This window comes from Trichoplusia ni, chromosome 17, assembly GCF_003590095.1.
Source record: "Trichoplusia ni isolate ovarian cell line Hi5 chromosome 17, tn1, whole genome shotgun sequence".
Taxonomy (NCBI): domain Eukaryota; kingdom Metazoa; phylum Arthropoda; class Insecta; order Lepidoptera; family Noctuidae; genus Trichoplusia; species Trichoplusia ni.
Window position 1 is genome coordinate 271130 of NC_039494.1, and position 13040 is coordinate 284169.

A 13040-nucleotide genomic window follows, 5' to 3' on the forward strand; every position below is an offset into this window, starting at 1 on the left:
TTTCAACGCAGAAATTAAACAACCAGAATAAGACAAAATTTAATTAAAATAATAATAATATATGACTAGAATTAATTAGTTTAATAATGAAACTTGCATGATTTATAAATTGACTTGATGGTGCGAACTTGGTCCGGGTCCTCCCATGAAAGATTTCAGGAAATCCATCGGGAATGGAAAGATGATTGTGGAATTCTTCTCAGCTGATATCGAACTCAATGATTGGAGGTATCTTAACTGTAAAAGTAAAAATATAGGCAAAGTGAATTAACTTGGATTTGATGCAAGAAATAAAATGGTCCGATCAACGACCATTGGTAAATCTTGTGTAACAAAGTCCACAATTTTAGAACCGAAAAAAAAAATGATTAGCGGGATAATGTATCATTTCTCGAAAATAAAAAAAAACTGGGAACGAATTAATATAGCATTTACAATTTTTTTTTCATTGATATGTTGTGAATATGAATTATTTGAGCTGGAAGGGCCCAAAGACCCTATTTCTACCTTCTGACCTTTCCATGACTATTTGTGACCAATTTTTCGCAAAAATGTCTAGGTTTATTTTAAGTATCACTATAACGTGATGATACTTAAAATACGTAATTAGCATCCTCTTCTCTTTTACATTGCCCTACCCTACAGTGTACTATACTAATGTTATGTAACTTCTTTTCTACATATTGAGTAATGAACGTAACGTACATATTAGGAATGAATAAGAACAACATGATACCTGTAATGCCATCGGATTATCAATCATAACAAGCGAAGCTTCCTTCAGCGCTTTGGACGCTTTGATTTCTCCTTCTGCAGCTATGATCTTGGCCCTCGCTTCTCTGTCAGCCTCGGCTTCTGCAGCCATCGCTCTTTGTAGCTGTACAGGCAGTCTTACATCTTTTCTGAAATCGTACGAAAATATTATAGGTTTGTCTTATTTGGTCTAGCACTACCAAGCCTGGTTGGTGTTAAATACTGAAGTTAGTTTTACAACATCATTGAGACTATCTACTGTTAGTTTTAGCCGTTATTTAATCATACATTGAATTTAATTTAAATACTATTTCATCTTACCAAGTTTCCTCAAATAAGATTGTATTGTAAAAGACACGGTATTTATACTTGAGCATATCCTCACATGCTATTACTCAGAATAGCTCCTTGGTGAGTCGAGTTGAAGAGAATTAAAATGGAAGTCAGTATTTGAGGCATATGTATTCCTTCTTTAAAACAGTAAACCTGCGGGGGATGATTCATATTTCAATTCCTGATAAAAATTTTAAGATGCGTCGAATGTTAAGAAATAAAATTAAAGGGCCTAGGAATTAGCATCAAGTTCTGTATCTCTATTGAAGAGGAAATACATATGACTTCTTTTGTTTTTGGTATAAAAATGATTCAAATACCGCCTTACATTTCAACTCTCTCCACTTCAACGCCCCAAGGATCTGTAGCTTCATCTAAACTGGCTTGCATCATGTGACTTATGGCTTCTCTGTCGGACAGTAGCTGTGCTAGGTCGCGCATGCCCAAAACATTACGAAGCGTTGTTGCAGCTAGAAGACGGGTTGATGCGCTGGAAATTAAAATAACATCACTTTCGAAATGGTTAACACTATTCTTCCTAGGTGTCAATATATTATTTGTTTTGAACTCTGTTTTTCCCGTTTTTGGCAGGATCTTTTCAGGATTTTGTTGGTATAATTGTTAGTTGCCGATCTATGTATTCTAATGATTTTTTTTTTAATGATGTTGGTATCATTTAAGTAAGGATGGTTATATTATAGTGTTATAAATTTTTACCTGTAATCTGCTACTCTAACAACAGCGTTTAAGGGTTCCTTGATACGATAATAGACCACAGCATCTACGGCTACAGTTACCGAATCACGGGTCAAAACCTGAAAAAGAAATCCATAATATGCATTTAATTTGAATCAACCTTTTATGGTAATCTGCAGAATAAGTAGACATTTTAATGACACTGTTATCCCATTCCCAAGAATTTATGGTTAATTTGTTGACCCCTGAGGTACTCTGGCACGTATACAAGCATAGGTCTTACGTACAAAATTAGGGTATTTAAATGAACGTGTTTACGAAGACTATTCGACTGTTACGATGTAATTGTAACTGCGAGGTAGCTACCTGTGTGACATTTGCCAAGTTCAAATGTCGTGGGAAGCGATGCCGCTCTCTTAGCGACATCACGACGCCAACGCTGATTAATTGTATTATAACATCAAACAAAGAAAATTTCTGATGCCATTGATGTAAAGTATACAATTTAGACTGTATATCTCCCACTGCTGGACACAGGTCTCTTCTTGTACAGGGAAGGGTTGAGCATTAATCACCATGCTAGATAACTGCGGGCGGGCGATTTCAGATGCCAATATTTAAAATCCAGGTTACGTCACGATGTCTCCCTACACTGTTTGTCAGTGGTGTCCTAGAATAATTAAGAAGGTACATCTAACTCTGAAAAGTCACATTGGTCTATTACAAAAAAAGGGGACAAGTGCGAGTTGAACTCGCGTGAAGAGGGTTCCGTACGATGTTACCTATCATGTTTTTATGTTCAAAATATGTTCTCCCACACATTCCACCTGCAAGTGTAAGTTGGTACGCACAATATTGAGTGATTTACCATGTTATTTTAATATCATGGACTTCTTATAGGTTTTCCTATAATCTATAAGGAGAAAACTAATTTCTGTATTTTTTTCAAAATTTTAGGTTCAGTAGTTTCGGAGATAAGGGGGGGGGGGAATGGTCAATTTTCTTGATTAACTTGGAAACTATTTATTTTAAAATTACAAAAAAAATACATTTATCTTCTCAACAAGACCTTTCATTTGAAATGCCACACGATGGTGGTATTTCATTTTTTTTTAATTTTCCCCGTCCCCCCCCCAAAAAATGAGCCCCCATATACAGATTTCATCTGCTCACGTCACACCTCTGCGTTTGGGTCACAGGAATTGATATGTGTACTAAATTTCAACTTAATCGGTCTAATAGATTCGGAGATAATTAACTGTAAGCGACGGACGGACAGACACACGAGTGATCCTATAAGGGTTCCGTTTTTGTATTCAGACGTACGGAACAATAATAGAAATATATTTAATAGAAACTAGCGATGTCTCATAAATATAAAATGTCACCAGTTAGTGAAATTAAATGTGGAAAATGTACATTTTCTAAGTCGAGTTTAAATTAGTTCAATAAATTTAAATTTAATAAAAAATATGCAAGTAGAACACCTACTTGCATGTTTTTTGTTGTACAATTCAATCAGTTTTCATAATATCCAGATTGTTGGTATTTATTTATCATCTCAAAAACTGGACGTTGTTTGAGTTGAAACAGTGGCTTTTACATTAGTGTAAATATTGGTGTCGATTGATATTAAACGAAGTTGTTTATTTTACGCTTGTGTTTACTTTGCAATGCACTGTGCAATCTCTAGAGCAAGGTCGACATTAAAACTTATGTAATTTGTAACTAGTCACTCATTGCTGTTACTGTCTGTCTATTAAATGGAAAGTTGATATTCATTTACTTTCAATCATGATTGTTTCAAGATAGAATACTTACTATGCGGAGTACCTATGCCCATCTTACTTACATTAATAACAAATGTCGACCATTTCAACTTTTTAATTCATTATACATTTTTGTTCAAGCTATAATCGTGATAAAACTATTGTTTTGCTGAAAATCGTGGGACTCGTCTTTGACACACACCTTTGATCGATTTTCTTTGTGTCTTGAATCGTACACTTTTCCAGCCAAGTTTTTTGACTAATAATACAAGAACGAAATTCTTTTGCTCATTTCAATAATAGTCTGTCTAATGACCATCATTGGCAAAGATTGCTTGGGTTGACTAACAAAACTGCACGCAATATTAGAGAAACAAATAGGCCTTATTTCTAAAGTGTCTCGACTCACATTGTATATAATGTCATCATATTTACTGCAGGCGCTACGCTCCATTTGCTGTTTATAACACTTCTGTTTAGGCTGTTCACGATTGTTATCAACTGATGTCTCTTTTTGTTATTAAATAATTGAGACCCGGTTTTACCAAGTGTATTCAACAATCTTTAACTTCATAAACTCCATGTTAACATTAAAAATATTGAAGATGTATTTTTTTTAACGTACGGTTTTATAGTGATTTAAAATCTCAAGTGACGTCATTTACCAGTACGCATTTTACTAGCAAGTGGTGTTTTTAGCTCCTACTACCATCTTTTACATCATCTATCCTCTTTTTGAATGATGTGATAATATACGTAGCCAATATCTTTTTTGCAAATCTATCTGACTGACTAAACAGAGTTTTATTGTAGGATCTAGTCATATACCCAATTCCAATTAACATTCCATTGTTATTATAAAAAGATCTCAATGTCCAGATTCATTTATTCAGTGTAATCGTTAATTCATCCGGTGATCAGGACGTAACCAGGTCAAACGGGCCGTCTGTTCTCGCCAGAACAATGAACAAGTTAAAATAAACTGTCTTGCAACGATCATGATGTATACCATATATTTACATATGCTACTTGAACATTTTTAAGTACGATAATTGAAATTTCTTGGTGTAATAAAAGTTGATTATGAAGAGTTGCACATGGAAGACAGTTTGCTAGATATATTAAGTGCAAAACTAACAATGTTGATTGCAGGATTTCATAACATGAGAGAATTATGATGACGACCGAAATAAGCCAGACCGACAAATGTTAATGATCCAGAATTTATTGTGGGGTCTATTTGGTTTTAATAGTTTAGTTTTAATATCGCTGAGAAGTGGGTATAATACATACATTGTAACGCTGGAAGTGTGCTCTTTAAAATTGTCTTCAATAAGCCAATTGCTGCACGTTCGATTCTTATGCGCAATGGAATGAAAATGTCCAGAGATGATGGCAAGTCAATCAAAGAATTAAAGTTTTTTTTTGTCTTTGGAAAAATGAAAAATTTTCAAATGATGACATTATTATTCATTACTTTTAAGGCACTTTTATGACGCGTTGCACATTATTGTAAAGGATCGCAATAGCTTTTCCATTGAATTACAAAAAAAAAGCATAAAAATCACGTAAAATGTTCTAGAAGATCCATATTTTTAGCTTGTTTAACATTCCATTCATTATTAACGTAAATAATTGTACCACGTGGCTGCTACAAAACTTGCTCTGGTATGGCATTGGTATTGAAAATCGTTAACCCAGTTGTTTCCACCATTCAGTTGGCAAACGATTAATTGATGTGCCTGTAAACTATCAATCAAAGTTTTACGACATGTAAAACAATCGTTTCTTGTAAACCAATTGTCTGGGAATCGACCTAGTAATAAGTCAACTATTTGTAGACAAGGGCGAATAACAAAATGTTTAGGCTTCCTATTTGAAATCTGGCATCAATCTGGAAGAAACGAATAAGTCTGGATATTGGCGTTTTTTTTTTTCTGTTTTTTTTTTCTGTTATTGCAAAATTTACAGGCTGATTAAGCCAGAGGTATTAATTATGTTTTAAACTCAATTGTTTTTAAAGTATTATCGTGAAATGGACTAAGCGAAATTATTTCCGAAATAACTAAAACTCTTCGCACTTGCAATAGAAAACATTCAGAACTGTACAAAAAAAGTTAATAAAATATTGAATAAAAGAAAAATGAAAACCAATAAATCAAGTGAAGTGACATTTTTATTACAAAAAATATATGCCAAACTGCAATGTTACATAAATATTACTGAAGTACTCAATAAATGCGTGGGTATATTTATACAAACTATTCGCATGTTTATTTGTAAATCGAAAGCCACTGACCGGAGAGCATGGCTTGTGATTTTTACGTGCAATCTTGGGAACATGTGGCAGTGCCAGATGCGTAATGAAACCCATCAAAACAAAAAGAGCAGATGAATGTAGGTGTAGATACATCAGCCCAAGGTAAATTCAGAATGATCTAGATATATTTAAAGACAGACTTCGTTTCAATGAGATTTTCTGAGTAACGAATCAGACGCTTCAAATATGAGAATGAGCAATTAGCGAGATGTAAATGTCAGAGTTGATGTGAGCATAAAGACTTTATTGTTGATTGCTTTTAACTGTTACTGATCATTTAATTAGGTAGGTGACTTTTCAAGCAATTAGAAAGCTGTTAAACAATCACGTCATCAGAGGAAAGTAAAAGTATTCTGAATTAATGAATCATCCATTCAATTAGCAGCTGTCTTTTTATAGTGCCTTATTTGATAAAGATTAATTAATTAATAAAATCTTTACAGTCACATGAGGTAGTGGCTCTGGTGGAGATTATCATGGCAAGGGTTGACGATAAAAAGAGTAGAACTGTAAAATTTTGAGATACGAGCTTACCTAATCTATAAGTACATATCCTAAGACATCTAAAAAATAGACAGGTAGATAGACATAGTAATAATATGAGTAAGGGTATGAATTGCACGACTGTAGATGACTGCATTATCTCATAATTGCTAGTAGGTACACGGAAAACATAAAACGAAATGATCTGCCATTGATTATATAATAGATACTTCAGACAGAATTCAGATATAAACCTTAATTTTACTACATAAGGTCTAGTATTATGTAACATTCAAACCAGTCCATGAGTGTCAATATTCATTTAATATTTTGCAATCATTATTGCCTATTGATCCTACTGCCTACTTCTCATAGTCTTATTGTGTTTGTGGAAGAGAGATGTCGCTCTATGTCGTGTAGTGCACTGTCACGCTTCCACAAGTTTAATAATATTACTTTGAGATGTGGACCCCCAGTAGCAGTTATTATTGTAGGTAGGTACGGAGCTTTTGGCAAAAAAGAAGACATGATAATAAAGTGTTTGAAAATCAAACAGTTGTGTAATTCATTAAATTATAATCATAAAACGCCAGTAGGTACGCCTCTGGAAAATGAACCTTTTAAAAATCTTTTTATTTTGATTGTTAGCAGCACAAGCATGCTCAACACTTATCATTCAAAAATGAACCCCAAAGTTATACATCAATAAATTAATATCACAAGACTTACCTCTTGAGGAGGAACGTCAAAAGACACAGTACGCAAGTCCACTTTCCTGTAAGTGTCGATGCATGGCAATACGAAGAATAGGCCAGGACCTCTCGCACCGCCTTTCCTTAACCGACCCAACCGGAATATAACAGCTCTTTCGAATTCTTGAACCACCTGATTGTTGAAAAAAAAAATAGATATTCAAAACATCAGACTACTAAAAGTTATAGGCCTCTCTTAACTTTAATTTGGATTCCAAACCGGTGGCTGACCGGATTGATTAAGACATAGGTAGGAAAATTGATGAAATTCGGTTTTAGCTGCTGGCCTGGGTTTTAAGTAAAATTAACCACGTTTGTGTATATTTTTAGCAGTGTAATGTTAAAATAGAGATACTATTCTAAATGCAATTCAATTTAACGTTCAATTTGTTTATTATCTTTAGAAAGTTACGTAAATGCACAGGAAATATTAGTGAAACAACTATCTGGATATAAAAGAATTTAGCTAAACAACACGGATGGTCTAACACCAGGACCCATTTGCCATAAACTTAATTTACACTTCACGATATGTTTTTGTATAATGTAGTTCTTTACTTACCTTAAAACACTCGAACAGGGAGAACGGGAAGGTGATGACGACAAGCAGAAACGACAGAAAAGTTGCAAATCGCTCTATACATCCCACGGCCTCCGGGTTCGCTGTCACAAACAAAACAATCACTCATTAATAAAATGCACCAACAGTCTGATTCTCCATACATTCGGACCACTTACGATCGATATACACACACGCAATTAAAATAAACAATAACATTTCCCAACATTTCGAACAATCAGTTAATAAGGACGAAGAAAGCGCGCATTAATGTTAAGCTTCCTAGCAAGCTCCACTCTTATTGTCAAGGTACTTACGCATTTGTATCGTGATAGCGCAAGAAGTACCCGTATCGCAATCTAAAATATTTAAAGTGTCAAAATTAGAGCTTATTTGTTTGTGGCGACAGAAGCGCACTAAGTTCACTGTTTACTCACGACTCGGCACGTTGTCACGCCTTGTACTTATCGTTCTTAGCTCCGTGCGCATTGTGAGTACCGGCGGACCTATCTGTTATTATGTTATTGACGTACCGAAGGGAGGAGCAATAAATAAATTCGTAATAACAGCGTCTAACTCGACTTACAATCGCGGACTGCGCTGACATACGCTAACTTACTGTCAGAAGAGTCCAGCTGTTTACACGACCCAAAAACTACACTGATTCCAACTAAAAATATCAATTACAATGCGATGTTCCACAACAATAAGAAAGCTATAAATCACCGTTGATAGCGTTTAGTCAAAATGTATTTACGTATTTCGAGGTAGCACTCCACTTCCCCCGAATCCTTGTCGTGGCAACCGAAATCCATGTGGAACGAGAGATCGCGAAATGTTAAACGCATTGACCGTGTTGTCAAACGTGGTAAAGTGGTCGTGTCTTCAAACCGCTGTCTATATTGATACTAAGGTGAGGCGCGGAAGATCAGTTGTTGATAAAAATAAATAAATAACGCACTTTGAGCCATAACGATGGGCGAGCGCGAGCGCACACCGGGCCGCGGTGCTCCAAATTGTGAGAATTAGGTATATTGAGGCGTTTCATACGCCGCTGCACTATATAAATTATAAGAGGATGTTTGGTTAATAACTCTGAATGAATATTAGATTGTTTCGCTATAATGCGCTAGGCTGAGTAAAGGCGACTCGCTGAATTTATGTCTAGAATATATTAAAATGATGTTGAATGATCATAATATGTATAATTATGTTTAACAGTGATCTATTTCCAGTATTCATTATCTTTAGCACAGGCTCGCGTTGTTCAGAACAGCTGTGTTCAACATTTTTGCCGGTATATTTTATCCGATATTTACATCACAAATCAATTTCCTGTCTAAATATTGTGTCTCAGATATGATCAGATTTTCGTACACTGAACTCATTACTTGTTATGATCTACGGCCGAGGAATTTCTTCCCTCTAGGTATATTCATCTAAGATATTAATAAAGGCTAAAGTTAGTTCATAGAAACAATTTCTTGGAAGAAATGGTTGAAAATAAATGAGAAATATGCAGCATTTTTCCCGGAAATATGTGGTTGCGTAACTCGTTAAATATAAAAATAAAATAGCGGACGTGTATTATTAAATAGATTTGGAGAATTTTAAACTTAACTTTTAAGGTCAGTACCTATGTGTATAAAATCGGGATTTTTATTACATCATTTAAATAGCCAAATTATTTATGTACCTAAATATAAATTTCACAATTGTTATACTTAGGCCCGATTTTTCAATCATCAGATAACTTTTATCTGAGAAATAAAAATGGCCGTTTGACATATTTTCTTTACAAAAGCTGTGGAAACGTCAAACATATTCGCCGAATAAAAGTTACCTGGCGATTGAAAAATCGGCTCTTAGTTAAACTTAGCTTCCGCGATTAACTTGCTAATAAGGTAGGAACCTACAATGTATCCACCTTTTCATAAAACACTTTCCCAAAAACAACACACACATAAATTCCTTAAATACCTATTTCCGTATCAAAGCCAGCTGTGACCAACATTCGGGAAAATATTAATTTTTGTTGTAAATTCCAATCTAGGTCAGGTCTATCAAAGTCGGTCGATGTCCAGCGAACGTTACATTACTTTGATCTCAAACGATTCTCAGTTAGTTATTTTTGTCCTTACATTTTGTAATGTGAGATTGGAAATACATTTATAACTTTTAATTTGTTGCAGATGTCTTTTTGGGGTTCCGTAGTAAAAGGGTAAAAACGGAACCCTACTACTGAGTCACCGCTTTTGGTCACTTGACTGTATCTCATGAACTGTTATAGCTACAGAGTTAAAATTTAGCCAAGTGATATATTACTTTTGCTGCTATGGCAGAGGTTAATGCGGTCAACTTTATTTTTTATGTCCTATTTGTACGGGACCCTCAGAGCCGCGAGTCTAAAGCACTGTTTGACGTCGATGCTCCATCTGATTCTGATTACTTCTATTTTTAGATATCGGAATTCGCGATTTTTTTAGTATTCAATTTTTTTAAGGCAATTTTTTTGGTGTAATTTGATCCCTTATCTATTACTTTTCTATAGTGAGAGAAAAATCATGTCAATTGTGAGTCATACTCTTGACAATGAGGTATCCAGAAAATAAGCTAAAAAATTGACACCCTAAAAAGATCAGAAAAAACAGCTGACCCTAGCAATAGGGATACGTTTTTACCCTTTAGTTATGAAACCCTAAAAACGGTCGGTATCCAACATCATCAATATGAAAAAACTAAATAAACAATTGCAACAATACCAAAACAACACGAAGTTAGAAATAAAACCATTTCGAGAAACAAAGTTTATTTAAATAATAACAAAACTGTAGTGTTTATTTGGCGCAATCTTTTGTTCTTATCGATTCAGTAAAATAACAGTTTACGTTCTCAAACGTCACCTATAAGATCATAGTATGGCAAAGTGCCAGCTCAGTTTCCCAGTTAAAACAGTAAAACAAAAGCTAGTGTAAAGAAGGCGGTCATTACTGACATAGATTTCGCACTCTTAGCTCTATGAGGGATATCTACACGGTAAATAACTTCGAAGAAATGTGGAAGCCCTAAGATGGTATTAATTTTATAGTCGCACCGTGCGTTTATAGTCTAACATAAATTAATATGTGCGTATGTTCTGACTACTTGGTGGGACAATGCCAGATCCGTGTCCAATGCCTAGAGTTTTTTTAAATTTTCTTTACGTTGGCTCGAACCGTTGTTATAAGTACCGCTGTTTACATGACAACCATCTACTTTTCTATGATAGAGAAAACAATTGTTATTGAGTCGACTGACTAAAACTTCTGGCTGCTAATGCAACAGTAGTTTAGTACTACCAGACGGAAAATGTTGCATCACAAATATATCAAGTTAAACCAAACGTATCTTTGATCAGTGGTAATCAGCCAGAACTGACTGACACAGTCGACTGCTACCACATAGGTACGGTCGTGTTCATAAATATATGACCCTTTTCAAGCTTCTAAAATCACACCAAGGATATCAAAATGTTGCGATGGGGTAATCGTCAAGATTGTGAACATCTTGTGTTAAAGATTAAGATGTAATAATGTGACAATGTGACAATATCAATGACTTGCGTCTGGATAGAGCCTAGTTATTGAATGCTTCGCCGTTCGTAAGTACGCATATTGGTGTTTTTTTCTTTCCCGAACAGTAAAAATTATTCCTTATAGTGCGAAAATTTACATTTTATTCTAAAGAGACGAGTCTCAGAATATGCAGTTATAATGCACAAAAATGTTTCTCATTGCTTGGTGAGGTGACCAAAATTCATATTCTATTCGGCTATCAATGCAGTCAAACAATCTCTACATAGTGTACAATTAATTGTGCTTTCCAACGCTTACAATATTTTGATTCCTAAATATGCCAGTGTTAATGAATTCGACTGTACCAACACAATGTATATACATTGCCTATTACTGCTATTACAGAACGACTGACGATAGAATCAAGAGCCGTGGAGATCAATGGCTATTGTTAGATTTTCGCATGTATTGTGATCGAACTTTTGAAAAACTTACGCTTTTTCTCTACCCCATGAATGCCTATTATGGTAGATTCATTTGTTGACGGATAAAATGTATGATTTTCATTTTTTTTATACCTTTGTCAGTCACTGTTCCTGAGTCAGACTACACACGTATGTATTGCCAAGTGACGTTGACAAACTGTATTGGTCTCTACATTCCACTTGAAAATGATAAAAACTGCAGGTAAGGAGTTCATGGCCAAGATACAACTGCACAAGTTGATCGATCTCAGGATAAGCTTGGTACGGTCAGTCCGTGGATGGATGACCGTCGATGTAAACTAGAGTTCCTCCGTCTTTTAGAATGCACTAAGTTGGAGACACCCAGGGGGCCGGGAAACCGACTCTAATGTAGCTGTTAAAAGCTAGGGTGAAGAATGACGAAGACTGACTAACTAGTTATTTAGCATCTTTCTTTCATGAGAATTATTCAAACTACTCTTGCATTTTTCACTTAACACTGGTAGTACTGGTATTTAAGTAGATATAAACAGCATGACACACCTGACATCACATCCAACATATTTCCGTCAGCTACATAGTTGCGATGCATAGCCGTTAAGCGGTTCATCCACTCTACATGCATAAATCTAGGATTTCTAAATTGCGTATGTACGCAAGGCTGGCATACTAATTTGTGTTATAATAAATTGTGGTGCAGTAGGACCATCAGTGGACTAAGGATATCTTACGGTCAGTTGTCATCCTACGAGTGGATAAATATATAAGAGTATTTAGTATATTAGATACATATTTTTTTCAGTTTTTTTACCCGATATTGAAGTAAAGCTTTCCTATTCGATTTCTTCGTATCTTCCTCTTAATGGTTAATGATTTTGCGCCAAGTAACGAACCACATAAATTGCAGGAATCGGAGGGTACTATTTGGTGAATGGCAACCATGATATTATGGACTTTAACCATTGGCCGATGGTGCCAGGTCGATTTCAATAGGATAATATATTTGGAAAATTTTGGAATTGCCAATCACAAATCACTTGTAAACATCCCATGGTACTAAATATCGCTCTACACATCACATACCCAATGGTTTAAGTAACAACGTCCTGTTAGACATACATTAAAAGAAAAACGGTTATCAAAGACAACATTTCAAGAAAGTCGAACCATTCTTTGCTTAGTTGATTTTCTGTTTGTTAGCACTGCTTGTTATGCTCTCTGTGTATGAGTCAGGATGCGTAACGGGTTTACTAGATTTGTTACAGGATATGTTTTGATATTTAAGCGGTTGACCGTTACTTGTAAGGTCACTTTAAGACCTTTACTTCTGTTTTATCTAGTGCTAAAGATGTAGGTA

The 13040-nt window shown here is 35.0% G+C and overlaps 1 protein-coding gene across 1 annotated transcript; it reads right to left on the reverse strand.

Annotated features, from left to right (window-relative positions):
• Window positions 1–102: 102 nt before the first annotated feature.
• Window positions 103–8752, reverse strand: LOC113502574 (band 7 protein AGAP004871-like). The gene is made up of 8 exons (XM_026884191.1): window positions 8423–8752; window positions 7983–8024; window positions 7669–7769; window positions 7084–7239; window positions 1804–1901; window positions 1415–1576; window positions 737–902; window positions 103–237 (listed from the first exon to the last, which is right to left on the reverse strand). The coding sequence occupies exons 1-8, from the start codon at window positions 8511–8513 to the stop codon at window positions 103–105; spliced, it is 951 nt and encodes a 316-aa protein (XP_026739992.1). The 5' UTR covers window positions 8514–8752.
• Between the last annotated feature and the right edge of the window lie 4288 nt (window positions 8753–13040).

What these genes read in the sequence shown, in the direction of transcription:
- LOC113502574 (XM_026884191.1), bottom strand. Translation starts at nt 8,513, where the DNA reads ATGCGTTTAACATTTCGCGATCTCTCGTTCCACATGGATTTCGGTTGC. An exon ending in GGAGTGCTACCTCGAAATAC is followed by an intron (nt 8,025 to 8,422) that starts GTAAATACATTT and finishes TAAATATTTTAG; the next exon opens with ATTGCGATACGGGTACTTCT. An exon ending in CGCTATCACGATACAAATGC is followed by an intron (nt 7,770 to 7,982) that starts GTAAGTACCTTG and finishes TGTTTGTGACAG; the next exon opens with CGAACCCGGAGGCCGTGGGA.